Source organism: Erinaceus europaeus, chromosome 15, assembly GCF_950295315.1.
Source record: "Erinaceus europaeus chromosome 15, mEriEur2.1, whole genome shotgun sequence".
NCBI classification, from domain to species: Eukaryota; Metazoa; Chordata; class Mammalia; order Eulipotyphla; family Erinaceidae; genus Erinaceus; species Erinaceus europaeus.
The window spans coordinates 10,059,504-10,073,981 of record NC_080176.1 but is presented as its reverse complement, the minus strand read 5'-3'; the positions used below and the strand labels follow the sequence as shown (position 1 = coordinate 10,073,981).

The 14,478-nt window shown below is 51.6% G+C and overlaps 1 protein-coding gene across 2 annotated transcripts in view; it reads left to right on the top strand.

Annotated features, from left to right (window-relative positions):
• Positions 1–11,379, top strand: part of SCNN1G (sodium channel epithelial 1 subunit gamma) — a 28,214-nt gene extending 16,835 nt beyond the window's left edge. For both annotated transcript variants that reach the window (XM_060172815.1, XM_060172814.1), the window contains 7 exons: positions 5,432–5,530; positions 6,645–6,762; positions 7,194–7,272; positions 7,347–7,404; positions 7,560–7,621; positions 9,397–9,472; positions 9,715–11,379. In XM_060172815.1, coding sequence (XP_060028798.1) covers positions 5,432–5,530; positions 6,645–6,762; positions 7,194–7,272; positions 7,347–7,404; positions 7,560–7,621; positions 9,397–9,472; positions 9,715–10,095 — 873 coding nt within the window. In that variant the 3' untranslated portion in view covers positions 10,096–11,379. The remainder of the gene's footprint in view (positions 1–5,431; positions 5,531–6,644; positions 6,763–7,193; positions 7,273–7,346; positions 7,405–7,559; positions 7,622–9,396; positions 9,473–9,714) is intronic.
• Positions 11,380–14,478: the final 3,099 nt, after the last annotated feature.

The following is a 14,478-nucleotide window of genomic DNA, read 5'->3' as shown; positions in this document are numbered from 1 at the left end:
CTTCTCTGAGCTTAGAAACAACCACCACATTATTAAGCAAATGTTCTCTTTACCTCTAGTGGGTAAACAAAAACATGGGTGGGTTTTCTGCTCCACCTAATTTGAGATGCACAAAACCAAAGCCACAGAGTGGGGTCAGTCAGGTCTAGTTCTGTGATTTATGAGCACTGAGAACAACAAAACCAGGGATTACTAAGAGGTCAGCAGAGGGTCACTAAGAATAAGTCCAAACAAACTAGACTTCCCTCCTCCTTTTATTTATTCATTTAGTTTTTGAAGGGCATGTTAAACGAATGGGTAGACTTGGCTGATTGGGCAGCTGGTTGAGAATCTTTCTTCACTCATTGAGGGACTGTGTGACCAAATTACTGAGCTAGTCAGAGATGAATATGACAGAGCACCTACCTTCAAGGATCTGACCTTTAAGAAGAGAAGACAGGCGGCCAGGCAGTGATGCAGCAGGATAAACGCACATGCTGCAAAGCACAAGGACCAGCATCAGGATCCCAGTTCAAGCCCCCAGCTCCCCACCTGCGGGGGGTATGTGTCATCATTTCACATGAGGTGAAGCAGGTCTGCAGTTGTCTATCTTTCTCTCTCCCTCTCTGTCTTCCCCTCCTCTCTCCATTTCTCTCTGTCCTATCCAACAACAACAATAAAATGGGATGGGGAAAAAAATGGCCTCCAGGAGCAGTGGATTCATAGTGCAGGCACCGAGCCTTAGAGATAACCCTTGAGGGAGGGAGGGATAACCCTTGAGGGAGAGAGAGAGAGAGAGAGAAGACAACATTATTTTGTGGGATCTGGGATCTGTTTCTAGTCTGGTAAGAACAGAGAACTTCTCCATTTTGTTACTAGGTTCAGTCCTAAGAACATAAAAAATGCTAAGGACTGATTGTTGGGTGTTGGGTGGGTGAGTGGATGAATGAATGGATAAATGGGTGGGCAGATAGGTGGATAGGTAGCTGGATGTGTTTTAGCGGGTGGATGGATGCCCAAGCAGAAACTACTAATAATGACTTTCTAGGTTCTTTCTAGATTCTTGAAAGACAAGTTTCAGACAAAAACAAAAACAAGTCAGGCAGGGGTATCCCAACAAAGAACATAGCAATTACAAAAGGGTCACAGGTAAGACTTTAAGTCATGTATTCAAAGTTCTAGAGGGGGGTGGGGGGGGGAAATCACTTCGGTTGAAACGGAATTGATGTACTGGAAACTAGAATGAAATGATGAAGACCTTCCTGGGGTCATTGGCTGTAAGGATGAACACGAAAAATATATTCAAGAAGCATGGAACCAACGGGCCTGACTGCCCAAGCGAGGGAGAAAGACTCAGAAGGAGCTGGATTGATTTCTGGGATCAGACTTGGGCCATGAGGTGGGAGGAGGTGCAAGACTCAGAGTTAAAAGAATATAAAAAGAAAAGAACAGCTTGGGATTACCCAAGTTGTTGTGCCTTTGGGGTATCAAGATAGAAATGTCTAGTAAGTTGGTGAACTTGAAGTTAAGAAGAAAAAGCTTGGGCAGGGTTGGGAAGAGAGGTGTAGGCCGAGTGTGATTCTCGACTTGAGCACCGATTCCCTGACCCTGAGACCCGAGACTGACCACAAATGTTTACTGACGGAGCAGCAAGGACGTAGACACACAGCACGGCAGAAACATGGGAGCGGAAGCTGGAGAGTGTAAGTGACAAATACGTGAAGGAAGAAAGCTTTCAGGAAGGTGTGAGCCAAGATGCCCAGTGCAGCTGAGAGGTCAAACAACACAAAGGTGTTTTCAGGGTTTGGCATTCTTAGTCGGAGCACTTTGCAGGGGGAAGAAGCAGAACAGAAACCAGAGTACAATCGGCTGGGTCATGGGTGGGAGACAAGGAAGTGGGGTGAGGGTGAGAAGCTCAGATGGGGGTGTGGAGCCCGGCCTTGGCGTGGGGGTGGAGCACACTCTCATTGCAAACCTATTGGGGGCATTGAAACCTTTTGTTCGCTTTTTAAGATGTACTGTGAGAGAGGAAGGGGACAGTGAGAGAGAGAGAGAAAGAGAGAGAGAGAGAACAGAGCACCGCTCAACTCTGGCATAAGGTGGTGCTGGGGATTGAACCTGGGACTTTGGGAGCCACAGGTCTGCAAGTTGCTGCTCTACCTGGCTGAGCTATGGCCCCAGCCCCTCCTGTAGACTCATCTTAAAGTGTGCCCATTCTCTTTAGGCAGATAGATGGACAGCAGGGACTAAGTACTTAGACTCAGGAGCTAGGCAGCGCGGATTCAAACCCTAGCGTGCCCTTTGGTTGTGTAATCTATGGCTCTGTTAATAGTAATGTTACTGGGCTGGAGAGACAGCACAATGATTCTGCAAAAGACCCTCTCGTGCCTGAGACTCTGAGGTTCCAGGTTCAATCCCCAGCACTACCATCAGTCAAAGATGAGCAGTGGGGAGTTGGGCGGTAGCACAGCAGGTTAAGCTCACATGGGGCCAAGCTCAAGGACTGGTGTAAGGATTCTGGTTCAAGCCCCCAGCTCTCCACCTGCAGGAGAGTCGCTTCACAGGCGGTGAAGCAGGTCTGCAGGTGTCTGTCTTTCTCTCATCCTCTCTGTCTTCCCCCCCTCCATTTCTCTCCACCCTATCCAACAACAACAACATCAATAACAACAACAATAATAACTACACCAACAATAAAAAAACAAGGTCAACAAAAGGGAAAATAAAGAAAAAATTATATATATTTTAAAAAGCTGAGCAGTGCTCTAGTCTTTCTCTCTGTATCAATGAGCAATGAGCATTCAGTGGGTGACCTGGTGTGAAGCACTTTGATGTATAGCCTGGATTCCAAAACAATTGACTAGATGTTCGTTCTTTCTTTCTTTCTTTCTTTCTTTCTTTCTTTTCTTTTCTTTTCTTTTCTTTTTTTTTAAGAAAAGAGATGTAAAGAGAATAAAAAGCTATTTAAAGCACAAGAAAAAAAGAGGGGCTGCAGAGGGTTTTTCTTGTCCTTTTTGACATCTTCCTCACTCTATGAGTGAGACATTGTCTCCCCTGTATATATATTTTTTTTCACAAAGACTGCTGATTATTTCCCATTATATGTCACCAATTTATTTCTCAGTTTTTGCTTTCATTTTTGTTTTCTTTATGTGACTCTTGCAAACACACCAAATGTTTACATAGTCAGAATCTTGGCTTTCCTTTTCAGCTGTTATGTTTAGTAAAGATTTCTCCTCGGTAACATTAGATATTGAGAAGTGTTTTTTTTTCCCTGCAGAATGTGATATAGGCATACTAATTTATTACTTCCTCTAAATGGTAACTGTCTGTTGATAGTAATTCTTTCCATCTTTACTGTAAGCGGAAAGTTATCACACACATATTTTGGCTTTAAGAAGCCAAATTCTCTTTATTCCACTCAGAAAAAAATTGTGTTTGCTCCATCTGCCTTTCCCTCAGTTGGTTGTGGGAACAACCAGCGTGAGCCAGGAGCTCCTGAGTTCCCTGCACATCATGACAGAGTGGATAGTCACCAAGGAAGGAAAAAAAAAAAATCAAAATGCATCTCCTAGCAAAGGAAGTGGTCTGGGTCCTGGTTGTCTGAGTGAAAGGTGCCCTGGTGACTTGTGACAGCTGCGCAAAGCTCACAGGAAGCCCCAAACCCTCTGGTCCACAGGGCACTGCATTCTGAGCCCAGCCCTGGAGAGCCCCGGCTGACATTCAGACGCTGGACAGCTCCGTGGGGGCCTGGGTCTCTGGAGATCCTGCTTCTTGGGAACCTGCTGCTCTAGGAGTGGGCTGCCCTCAAGGAAAGCCTCCGCAGGCATCTTCACCCCCCCCCAACCCCACCTCCCGTGCTCATCCTGCCCAGACACGTGCTAGACAGAGCCTCTGCTTCTGTTTGCTCCCTGGTTATTGGGGGGGGGGGGTTGGCGGTGAGATCTAGGCAGTGGTAGTAGCATCCTCTTTTTGTTGTTGATGGGCAGGTTGCAAAGGAAAGCGAATGTGTTTCTATCTGTCTGATCTGTTAGAGGGCGGCCTCCCCGTCTTGGGACATTGTCAGTTGCCCTTGAGGGACCTGGCAGCTCACTGAGGGAGACTGACAGATATACAGATGATTTACAAGACAAACAGAGAGGTCATGGCCACTTGGGTGGTGGTTTCTTCCTGCCTGGAAATCCTTGATCTCTCTCTCTCTCTCTCTCTCTCTCTTTCTCTCTCTGTCTCTCTCTCTCTCTCTCCTCTCTCTTCTCTCTCTCCTCTCTCCACTTTTCAGAGAGAAAAAAGAATTGCTTTCCTACAAATCACTTCCTTCTTTCCTTTGATCTCAGGATAAAATAAACACACACACACCCTGGATTCTAGCTATAAGCAGATTGCAGTTCATAGTCTGTCATTGTCCTTTCTTGGGAAACATTATCCTTCTTTTCTCTGACTTACGTTGAGTTATCTATTTGTAGGGACAAGCACTAAGCTGGAGCCCAAACCCTGTGACTCCGTCAGACCTCACTCATTTAACACGATGCTCAGACATGCGTTGTGGTGGCCTTTCCTCCTGGGGCCTGGGTTTTGTTCCCTCCTGTGGACATCCCGTGGCCCTCTCTTAGCAAGTCAAGTTGTGCTTTTTTCCAAATTGGCTTCTTGGGCCAAAAGACCAGAGGGTGAACCAGCAAGCCCTTGGCTCGAACAGCAGTTTTGTCCTGTGCAGGTCACCCTCTCTGCTCTTCCCTCTCAGGAGTTTGGCCTCAGCTTCCTGCTTGGACTTGTCTCCAGAACGTGCCCACCACCCCCCACCCCTGTGCTTGGCTCCATTCCCTCAAACTTCCTCCCTCACCCAGCCTTGCTGCCCTGCTGTCCTGCCTGTCTTGGCAAGCTCAGCTCTTTCCTTCCTGTCTGCTCTCTTTCCGTCTCTCCCTCCTTCTTTCCTTTCTCCCCTTTATTGAGAACATCACTCTACCATTTTATGTGCTGTGGCAGGGATCAAACTCAGGGCCTCACTCATCCAGACAATGCATGTACCCTGAGCTGAGGGGGAGGTAGTCTGCTGCATACAGAGTCCACAGGTCCCTCCTTGGTTGGGGGGGGGCAGAAGAAGACCCCCCCACACACACACACATACACACACTCCAAATCTTCCACTCTCTGCCCTAATCATTGATCCTTCTCCCAAAGGCTCCTGTTTCTTCATTGGTCTGTGGACCGTCTGTCTGTCTGTCTGTCCATCCCACCTGAGTGATGACAGCCAGGAGCGCCTCTATTTTGATCACTGTGATGTCACAGTGCCCCCCACACACACACATACACCGCAAAGCACCTACTAGGTGCTCAATTAATATGTGTTACGTGATTTGCTAGTTGACCACTAAGCTACCCTGCCTGCTTCCCCTCTGAGTCCCAGGCAATGGGAGACAGAGCTGACTCAGTGCTATAGGGTCGTGACCTGTGATTCCAGACCGAGTCCTTCAAGCTGAGTGAGCCCTACAGCCAGTGCACCGAGGATGGCAGTGACGTTCCCGTGGAGAACATCTACAAGACGGCCTATTCCCTGCAGGTTCGGGCAGGGGCGAGGCGGCACGGGCCCCGGGGGTGTGTCTGGGGCCAGGAACTCTGGCGAGAATCCCTGGGGTTCATCCAGAGACCTCAAGAACACATCTGCCAGCTGACTCCGGTCCTCTTCAAGCCGGAACCTGAGCTTAACTGATTCACCAAGGTCTTTGGGGAACACCGTGTACAGTGAGAAAGGCCAAGGGGGACCGTGAGGAGCAGCTTGGGAGGGGCTCTGGCTTTCACTGTGTATGCAGCCCCCACCCCAACTGTTGCTCTCCATGATGGGGTTAGGGGCTGCTGGGAGGTAGCTTTCAGGCCACCGCCTCCAGGCTACTAGTGTGGCTTTGTCCCTGGCCTGGGTGATAATAAAGTCAGAGAATTTTATCAATACACAAAGCCCCATATCCTGCCTTGGGCCCACATTTCTGCAGGATAAACGGGGGTGGAGCTATGGGGAGGAGTAGGGGGAGGAAGTAAGGGTAGAGCAGGGAGCTGGAGCTGACCCCATTCAGTAAAGAATGTGTTCCCTGGTCCCCACAGTCCCCAGCACCTCCAAATCTTCCACCTACATCATTGGGTCCTGTCAGCTTTGGGTTGGGGGGAGGTTGTTTCAATCCTTTGGGTGCCATCATCTGGTCCCATATATATAGCTGCCTTTCCAGCAGGAGGCCCAGAAACCAAAGCACCAGAAAGGTTACGTAACAGACTGGAGGGTCCCACAGTTGGGGAGGCAGCAGCAGCTGATATTTGAAGGTCTCCATTATCTTTTCAGTATACTTTTTTGTTTAGTATTGGATACAGAGAAATGGAGAAGGAAAGGAGAGATGGAATGAGAAGGGAGGGGGGAGAGCAGCACTGCCTCACTACTCATAAAGATTTCCCCCTTGCAGTTGGGGACTAGGGCCTTGAACCCGGGTCTTTGTGCATGGTACTGTGTGTGCTCAATCAGGTGTGTCACCACCCAGCCCCCTGTCCAGTGGTTTTTCTGCTCTCTGCTTCCTGGGTCTGCTGGGTGTTTATGATTCTAAGAATCCGGCGAGGAGGACTGGGGGATGTGAAAGAAGGGGTGTCACCAACAGCAAGCCACCTCCCCCCCCCCCCCGCATCTGCTCCTCCAGATCTGCCTTCACTCCTGCTTCCAGATGAAGATGGTGGAGAAATGCGGGTGCGCCCAGTACAGCCAGCCGCTGCCCGACAAAGCCAGCTACTGCAACTACCAGCAGCACCCCAACTGGAGTAAGATGCATCTCTCTCCCACCCCCGCCCCTGCCGGCACACCACCCAGGGGCAGGCTCAGTGCCTCCCCAGCAGTGGCCTACACTCTTACCCCTCACCCACCCACCCCGGCCCCCACCTTGGGGCTTTTTGCTGTGAGAGATACTGTTGGCAGTGAGTTCTCTTTCCCCCAGCCTGTCCGCCTCACTCAAGTGGTTCAAAGAGGTTCAGCTATGTGCCCAGGGTCACACAGCCAGGAAGGAACACAGACCCTCACTGTGAAGTATTCTGCCTCCCAGGCAGGCCCCCTGCCCCAAATGTTCTTGTGTGGGGAGAGCTGGCGTTTGTCACAAGCGGGAGAAGGGATCTTTGGAGATGCAGGCACCCTGGGGACCCCCAGGAAGCCCCACTACCACCCCTGCAGCTGACATGCCCTCTGCCCTGCCCCTCAGTGTACTGCTACTACCAGCTGCACCAGGCCTTCATCCGGGAGGAGCTGGGCTGCCAGTCAGTGTGCCAGGAGGCCTGCAGGTGAGCCACCGGGGCAACTGGGACAAGCCGGGCAGGGCTCCCACCCACGCTCACACTGTGCCTTCTCCCCTCAGCTTTAAGGAATGGGCCCTGACCACCAGCCTGGCCCAGTGGCCCTCCGCCGTCTCTGAGGTGTGTGCTGTCCACTCTACGCTGCCCCTGGCCTCGCCATTGTCCTGGCTGTGTCCCCTGCCTCGAGGGTCTTCCACGGGCTGATGCAGAAGGGAGGGTCACTCTGGGTGCTTTCTGCCTTCACCCCTAGACCACTCCTGCTTCTCTCATCACAGGATTGGCTGCTGTCTGTTCTTGCTTGGGACCAAGGCCAACCAATGAGGAAAAAGCTCAATAAGTAAGTGCCCCACTCCCACCCCTTTGCCTCCAGGATTATCGCTGCACTACGGATCCACTGCTCCTGTGGCCATTTTATCAATTTTTTTTTATAAGACAGAGAGAAACTGAGAGAGGAGGGGGAGATAGATAGAGAGGAAGAGAGAAAGAGAGACACCTGCAGACCTGCTTCACTGCTTGTGAAGCGACTCCCCCCCCCCCCGCAGGTGGGGAGCCAGGGGCTTGAACCCAGATCTTTGCGTGGGTCCTTGCACTTAGTACTATGTACATGTAACCCAGTGCACCACCATCCACCCACCCCCAAGTTTTTTTTAAATATTTATTTATTCCCTTTTGTTGCCCTTGTTGTTTTATTATTGTAGTTATTATTGTTGTAATCGTTATTGGATAAGAGAGAGAAATGGAGAGAGGAGGGGAAGACAGAGAGGGGAGACAAAGATAGACACCTGCAGACCTGCTTCATCGCCTGTGAAGCGACTCCCCTGCAGGTGGGGAGCTGGCGGCTTGAACCCGGATCCTTAAGCCATCCCTTGCGCTTTGCGCCACCTGTGCTTAGCCCGCTGGGCTACTGCATAACCCCCCCATTTTCTTTTTTCTTTTTTTTTTTTAGATTTCATTTATTAAATAATGAGAAAGATAAGAAGAGAAAGAGAAAGAACCAGACATCACTCTGGTACATGTGCTGCTGGGATTGAACTCAGGACCTCATGCTTGAGAGTCTAGTTCCTTAGCCACCTCCTGGACCACCAATTTTCTTTTCTTTTCTTTCCATTTATTTTTTTTTTAAGAATCTCAGCAACTTAGGAGTGTTGTGTTTTGTTGTTTGTTTATTGCTACCAGGGTTATCACTGGGCTTGGCACCTGCGTGAAAGACCCACTGCTCCTGGTGACTTTCTTTCTTTTTTATTTATTTGTTATAGTATAGAGACAGGGAGAAATTGAGGGAGAATGGGGAGACAGAGAGAAAGAGAGACAGAGAGATACCTGCAGACCTGCTTCACCGCTTGTGAAGCGACTCCCCTGCAGGTGGGGAGCCGGGGCTCGAACTGGGATCCTAACCGGTGTCCTTGCGCTTTGTCATTCTTTCTTTATTTCTTCCTTCCTTCCTCTCTTCTTTCCTTCCTCCCTCCCTCCCTCCCTCCCTTTCTTCTTTCTTTTTTATTATTTGATAGGACAGAGAGGAATTGAGAGGCAAGGGAGAGAGAAAGAGAGACACCTGCAGACCTGCTTCTCCACTCATGAAGCTTCCCCCCTGCAGGTGGGGAGCGGGGGCTTGAACCGAGGTTCCTTGCACATGGGAATGTGTGCATTCAATTGTGAGTGTTACCTCCAGGTCGCATTAGGTAGACACTGAATCATGTTTTTCTTTCTTTCTTTCTTTCTTTCTTTCTTTCTTTCTTTCTTTCTTTTTTTTTTCTCATCTGTAAGATGGCGCAATTGAAACCCTCCTAGGGCTGTTTTAGGAATTAAGTGAATTAACTCACACGCTTTAGGAATTGAGTGAATTAACTCAATTCCTGGTAACATGTGAGCTCAACTGGATGTGTCACCACCTAGTCCCCAGGGAAATTCTTTTCTGAGTAAATGAATGACCACAGCAAACAGACCCAAGCCAGAGATGTGCTCTGGGGGACAAGAAGTGGCCCTGGGGAGCAGGTTCTAGTTGGCCCTTCCAGGGCCAACTACACTAGGGGCTGGGTGGGAGGGAGCCGCCATCTTTGTGGGCTGGCTATCTGGTCAACCTCACCTGAGCCCTGTGTGCTGGGATTTCTGCAGGACAGACTTGGCCAAACTCTTGATATACTACAAAGACCTGAACCAGAAGTCCATTGTGGAGAGCCCCGCCAACAGCGTGAGTGGCTTCCTCCTGGGCCGAAAGAAGTGCCCTCTGCCAGGGTTGGGGGCAGGGGAGAGGGGAGCATGCTGGGGAAGGTGGGTGTGGGGGTGCAGCCCACAATGGGGGGCTGGGGTAGGGGACAAGCAGCCTGCTCCCTCTTTCTCCAGGCCTCCTTGGGGGCACAGCTAGGTGGCACCTCCCTTGGGAATGGGGGGGGCAGGGGACCCCTTTGATGGTGCAGCTGGCCTGCCTTACAGATAGAGATGCTTCTGTCCAACTTCGGCGGCCAGCTGGGCCTGTGGATGAGCTGCTCGGTGGTCTGCATCATTGAGATCATTGAGGTTTTCTTCATCGACTGCTTCTCCATCATCGCCCGTCGCCGCTGGCAGAGAGCCAGGGAGTGGTGGGCACGACGGACACTCCCAGCCCCTGAGGCCACCCCTAGGGCCGGCGGACAGGACAACCCCACCCTGGATGTGGACGACGACCTACCTACCTTCACCTCTGCCCTGCGCCTGCCTCCGGCCCTTGGGGCCCAAGTGCCAGGCACACCACCACCCAAGTACAACACCCTACACCTGGACCGATCCTTCTCTGCCCAGCTCAAAGACACCCAGCTGCCACCCACCGAGGTCTGAGGCCCAGCGGGGAAGAGAGAGCTCGGCGGGACCAGCCATGGTCCCAGACTCAGACTGTCCCCAGGGAAAGGTGCAGCCTCTGTGCCCTTCCCCCGGCCCTAGGCTCTTCATGTTTTTAGACAACAGCGGCAGGATGGCATCTAGGCATGCATGTGGTCACTACAAAGCCCCCACCCAGGCCACACCCAGGGCTGATGGGAGGGCACCAACCCTGCATCACCCTCAGTCATTAGCATGTCCCCACCAGAGAGAGGAGAGAAGATGGAGCCAGCCTGGACAGAGGCCAGAAGAGAAGTCTGCTGGAACCCTTCACTCAAGAGAGAAGGAAAGACTTCTGCCAAGAAGCCAGGCCCAGGATCCTCTTGGTCCCTGAGTCCCAGGGGCTGTGACTTGCAGATGCAGGCCGAACAACCGACTTCTGGTGCCAGACCGAGGAGGAAGCCCTGGCAGAGCAGGAACAGGGCTTGACTGCCTCCTCGTGACCCTTAGCATCTGTGGGTGAAGATAAGGCACTCTGACCATGGGGACCTCACCGAGAGCTCTCTGGAGAGCACCTGCACACATCACGGGAACATGCGGCGGCTTGCTCCTGGGACTGTTTGAGAGCCCACTGTTCTTGTGGTTAACACTGAGGCTGGTTTTCCTGTGTCCTCAGACAAGGATTGGGCCCAAGGTCCTTGGGGTGTGGAGGAGAGAGGGTGCTATGGAGGGAGTGTATGTAGCTGTGATAGGTGGTTCTTACTCTGGAAGCTGGAGGCCAAGCTTTGGTCAGCTAAGGTAGTGACCAAAATCTCTGGCCCAAGTAGAGACGGGTAAATTGAAAGGCAGATGCTGGACACACCTGCCCAGTGGTGGTCCGAGGTTTGAAGGGTCATCTCCAGGCAGCCCACCTCAGCTTCTCTTCCTCCAAGACAGACCCCTCTCCCACCTTCCACCAGCAGCCAGCCCTTCACCAAGTAGCCATCTGGTCTACCAGATGGACGTGACTTTGGCGTGCCCGCGTCACAGCTATTAACCACCCAAGGACAGCTCATTGCTAGGATGGGAATGGTTAGCTGGTGCTGTTTTAAGCACTCACAAAGGTCAGCAGAGGGGACTGCAACCCCCCCCCTGCAGGCCCAGCCCCATTTCGAAACCATGACCTCAGAATGTATATTCTTCTTCTTCTTTTTTTTTAATTTCATTTTAAATGGCTAAGCCTATCAGAAGAAGTCTGTTTTGTGACTCATGAATATAGCCTGATTCGGATTTCCATGTCCATAAATAAAGTTCTTGTGGAACCTGGCTGTGTCGGTCCCTTTCTATAGCATCTCTGGCGTTCAACCAAGTCGAGCACTCACCACAAGAACCCTTTGACCCACAGGACCTCAGATATTTGCACGTTGGCCCTTTACAGAAGATCGCTGCCAACCCAGGGGTGAGCACATTAAATAGGCATGACTAGCCCACTGTATGAATGAAGAAACTGAGGATGAAGAAACTGAAGCTTACCTGGTAGAGTGCATGCCTTACCATGCACAAGGCCCTGGGTTCAAGCCCCAGCACCACATGGGGGAGGGGGGAGCCCCATAAGGGGGTGGAGCCATGCTGTGCTGTCTCTCCTGTCTCAGCCTCTCCCTCTTCACCTTCCTGCTCCTTAAAAGGAACAGAATGAGAAGTTGTTTGTGAGGTCCTGGGTTCATTCCTCAGTGCTATATGAAAAGAATGGGCTCAGAGCATAAGACTTACTTCCCTGAGGCCCCAGAGGTCACAAGTTCAATCTCAGCCCTGCCCTATGCCAGAACTGAGTGGTGCTCTGGATTCTTCCCTTCTCTCTCTCTCTCTCTCTCTCTCTCTCTCTCTCTCTCTCTCTCCCCCTTTCATCCTTTTTTTTTTTTTTGCCTCCAGGGTTATTGCTGGGGCTCGGTGCCTGCACTACAAATCCACTGCTCCTGGAGGCCATTTTTCCCATTTTTGTTGCCCTTGTTGTTGTGCTTGTTATAGTTTTTCTTGTTGTTATAGCTGTTGTTGGATAGGACAGAGAGAAATGGAGAGAGGAGGGGAAGACAGAGCAGAGAAGAGAAAGACAGACACCTGCAGACCTGCTTCACCGCTTTCGAAGCAACCTCCTGCAGGTGGGGAGCCGGGGGCTCCAACCGGAATCTTTATGTCGGCCCTTGCAGTTTGTGCCATGTGCACTTAATCTGCTGCACGACCGCCTGACTCCCTTCTTTTTCATTCTTGTTCATTAAAATAAGTGAATATTGGGGAGCCAGGTGGTGGTGCACCCGGTTAAGCACACAGTACTATGTGGAAGGACCCACACTAGGACCTGGTTTTGAGGCCCTGCTCCATCTGTAGTGGGGAAAACATCACAAGTGGTGAAGCAGGTCTGCAGGTGTCTCTCTCTCTCTCTCTCCCTCTCTCTCTCTCTCTCTCCCCCCCCCCGCATCTCCTCCTTCCCTCTCAATTTCTATCGAATAAAAAAATAGAAAAAATTTATTTAAAAAAGAAGTGAATATTAAAAACAACAACAGAAAAAACAAAGCAACAACAAAAACCCTGAGGTCTCAGGAAGGGTTGATTCATCCCTCAAGGGGAGACATCTCAGAAGTCGCAGAGCGGGGACTTGAACCTAGGCCACTGAACTCCAGAGCCATCATTTGGCATCCAGTCGGAGTCGGTGCCTCTTTATTTTATTATTTCATATGTTTTATTGTATTTTAATAATGGAGATACAGAGAGAATGAGGTCAGAGCCCTGCTCAGCTCTAGCTTACAGTCATGCTGGGGATTGAACCTGGGACCTCAGAGCCACAGGCATGAGAGTCTTTTGTAAAACCATTATGCTGTCTCCCTAGGCCTGAGTAATCTTCTGAGAGGTTTATTGTATTGATTAGACATGAGATTTCCACATGAGACAGAGAGGAGAAAGCCAGGTCTGGGGACTGAACCGGGAACCTCAGATGTGCCGGACCGGGAGACCCAGTCTGAGTGGGAAGAGCTCCTTGGCCTGGGCTGCAGGGCGGGAGAGGCCCAGGCCACACGCACAGTGGCTTATGTCTCAAGATGGCCTCTGCACACAGATGGCTGTGGGTTCGGGTACACCTGAAGACCCCGAGTCCAGAGGCAGCAATGGCCGCACGCCCCTTTTGTTGAGAGGGCCAACCGCAGGGTGGAGGTCACAGTGACCCCTGGGTGGGTGGGCGAGGCTGGCGCTCCCCTGATGAGGGGGCTGGGGAGCTGGGCTCGGGTTACAGAGGGAGCTGGCTCCCTTCCTGGCTGGGCCGGGCTGGAGTGGCTGCCACCAGCACAGCAGGAGCCCGCAGCAGGTGCTGCCCAGGCACTGCCCAGGAGCTTCCTTCTCCCCATGCCCCAGGAGGGGTGGCGCTGTGCCCACAGATTCATGGAACTGACCAGCCTGGGCATGATGGCACAGGTGAGGCTGGGGCCGCTGCCCAGTCCCCACCTGGTCCCAGAAGCCCCAGGAGCTCAGCCTGCCTGGCACCCAACTTCAGAGGACCTGAGGGAGGCATCTGAGGTTATGGGGAGTCCCAGAGGACTCAGGGGGGCTATGAGGGATGTCAGAGGGAGACAGCCCAGTGTCAGAGCACAGGACTTGCACATCAGAGGCCCCCAGACTCTCTGCCCTCGAACCTCAACACTCATTTTCTGACACAGAAGCCACCGTCCTGGTGGCGACCAGTTCAAGTGAGACTCCCACCCCCCGCCCCCAGCAGACAGGACCATTTGGAGTTCCTGACTGGCAGCATAAGGAAGTCACCCTGCTTGTCAGCCTCTAAAGACAAAGCCCCGTTCTGGTGTCCAGAGGTCTCTGAAAGAGAGAGCGGAGACCTCTGAACCACAAGTGGCCTCATCCCTCGTGCCCCGTGGAGCCAAGACCTCTGTTCTCAGCGGCATCTTGCCCACCCCTCGCAGTGGTGTGTTGGGCACTGGATTCTGGCTTCTCCAGGGCCTGCAGCTAAATCGCACTCCCTCAGAGACTCAGGCCTGGAAGTGCATCAGAGTCAGAGCAGGGACATGGCTTGACTGCCTCCTCCTGACCCTTAGCATCTGTGGGTGAAGATAAGACACTCAAACCATGGGGACCTCACCCTGCACACATCACAGGAACATGCTACGGCTTGCTCCTGGGAGGAAGGGCCTGAGGAATCACATACCCCTCACCTGCTACCTAAGCCGACAGTAGCGCCTAGCCATTTTTTGCTTGGTTACTTTAACTTGTTTTATTTTCAGGGGGTAAACGGTGGCACAGCCAGTAGAACGTGCATGTTACACTGTGCAAGGACCCAGGTTCAAACCCCCAGTCCCCACCAGCAAGTAAAGCTTCATAAACTGTTGGTCTGCTTCTAAATTCTGCTTCTAAACCCCCTTCTGTTTCCTT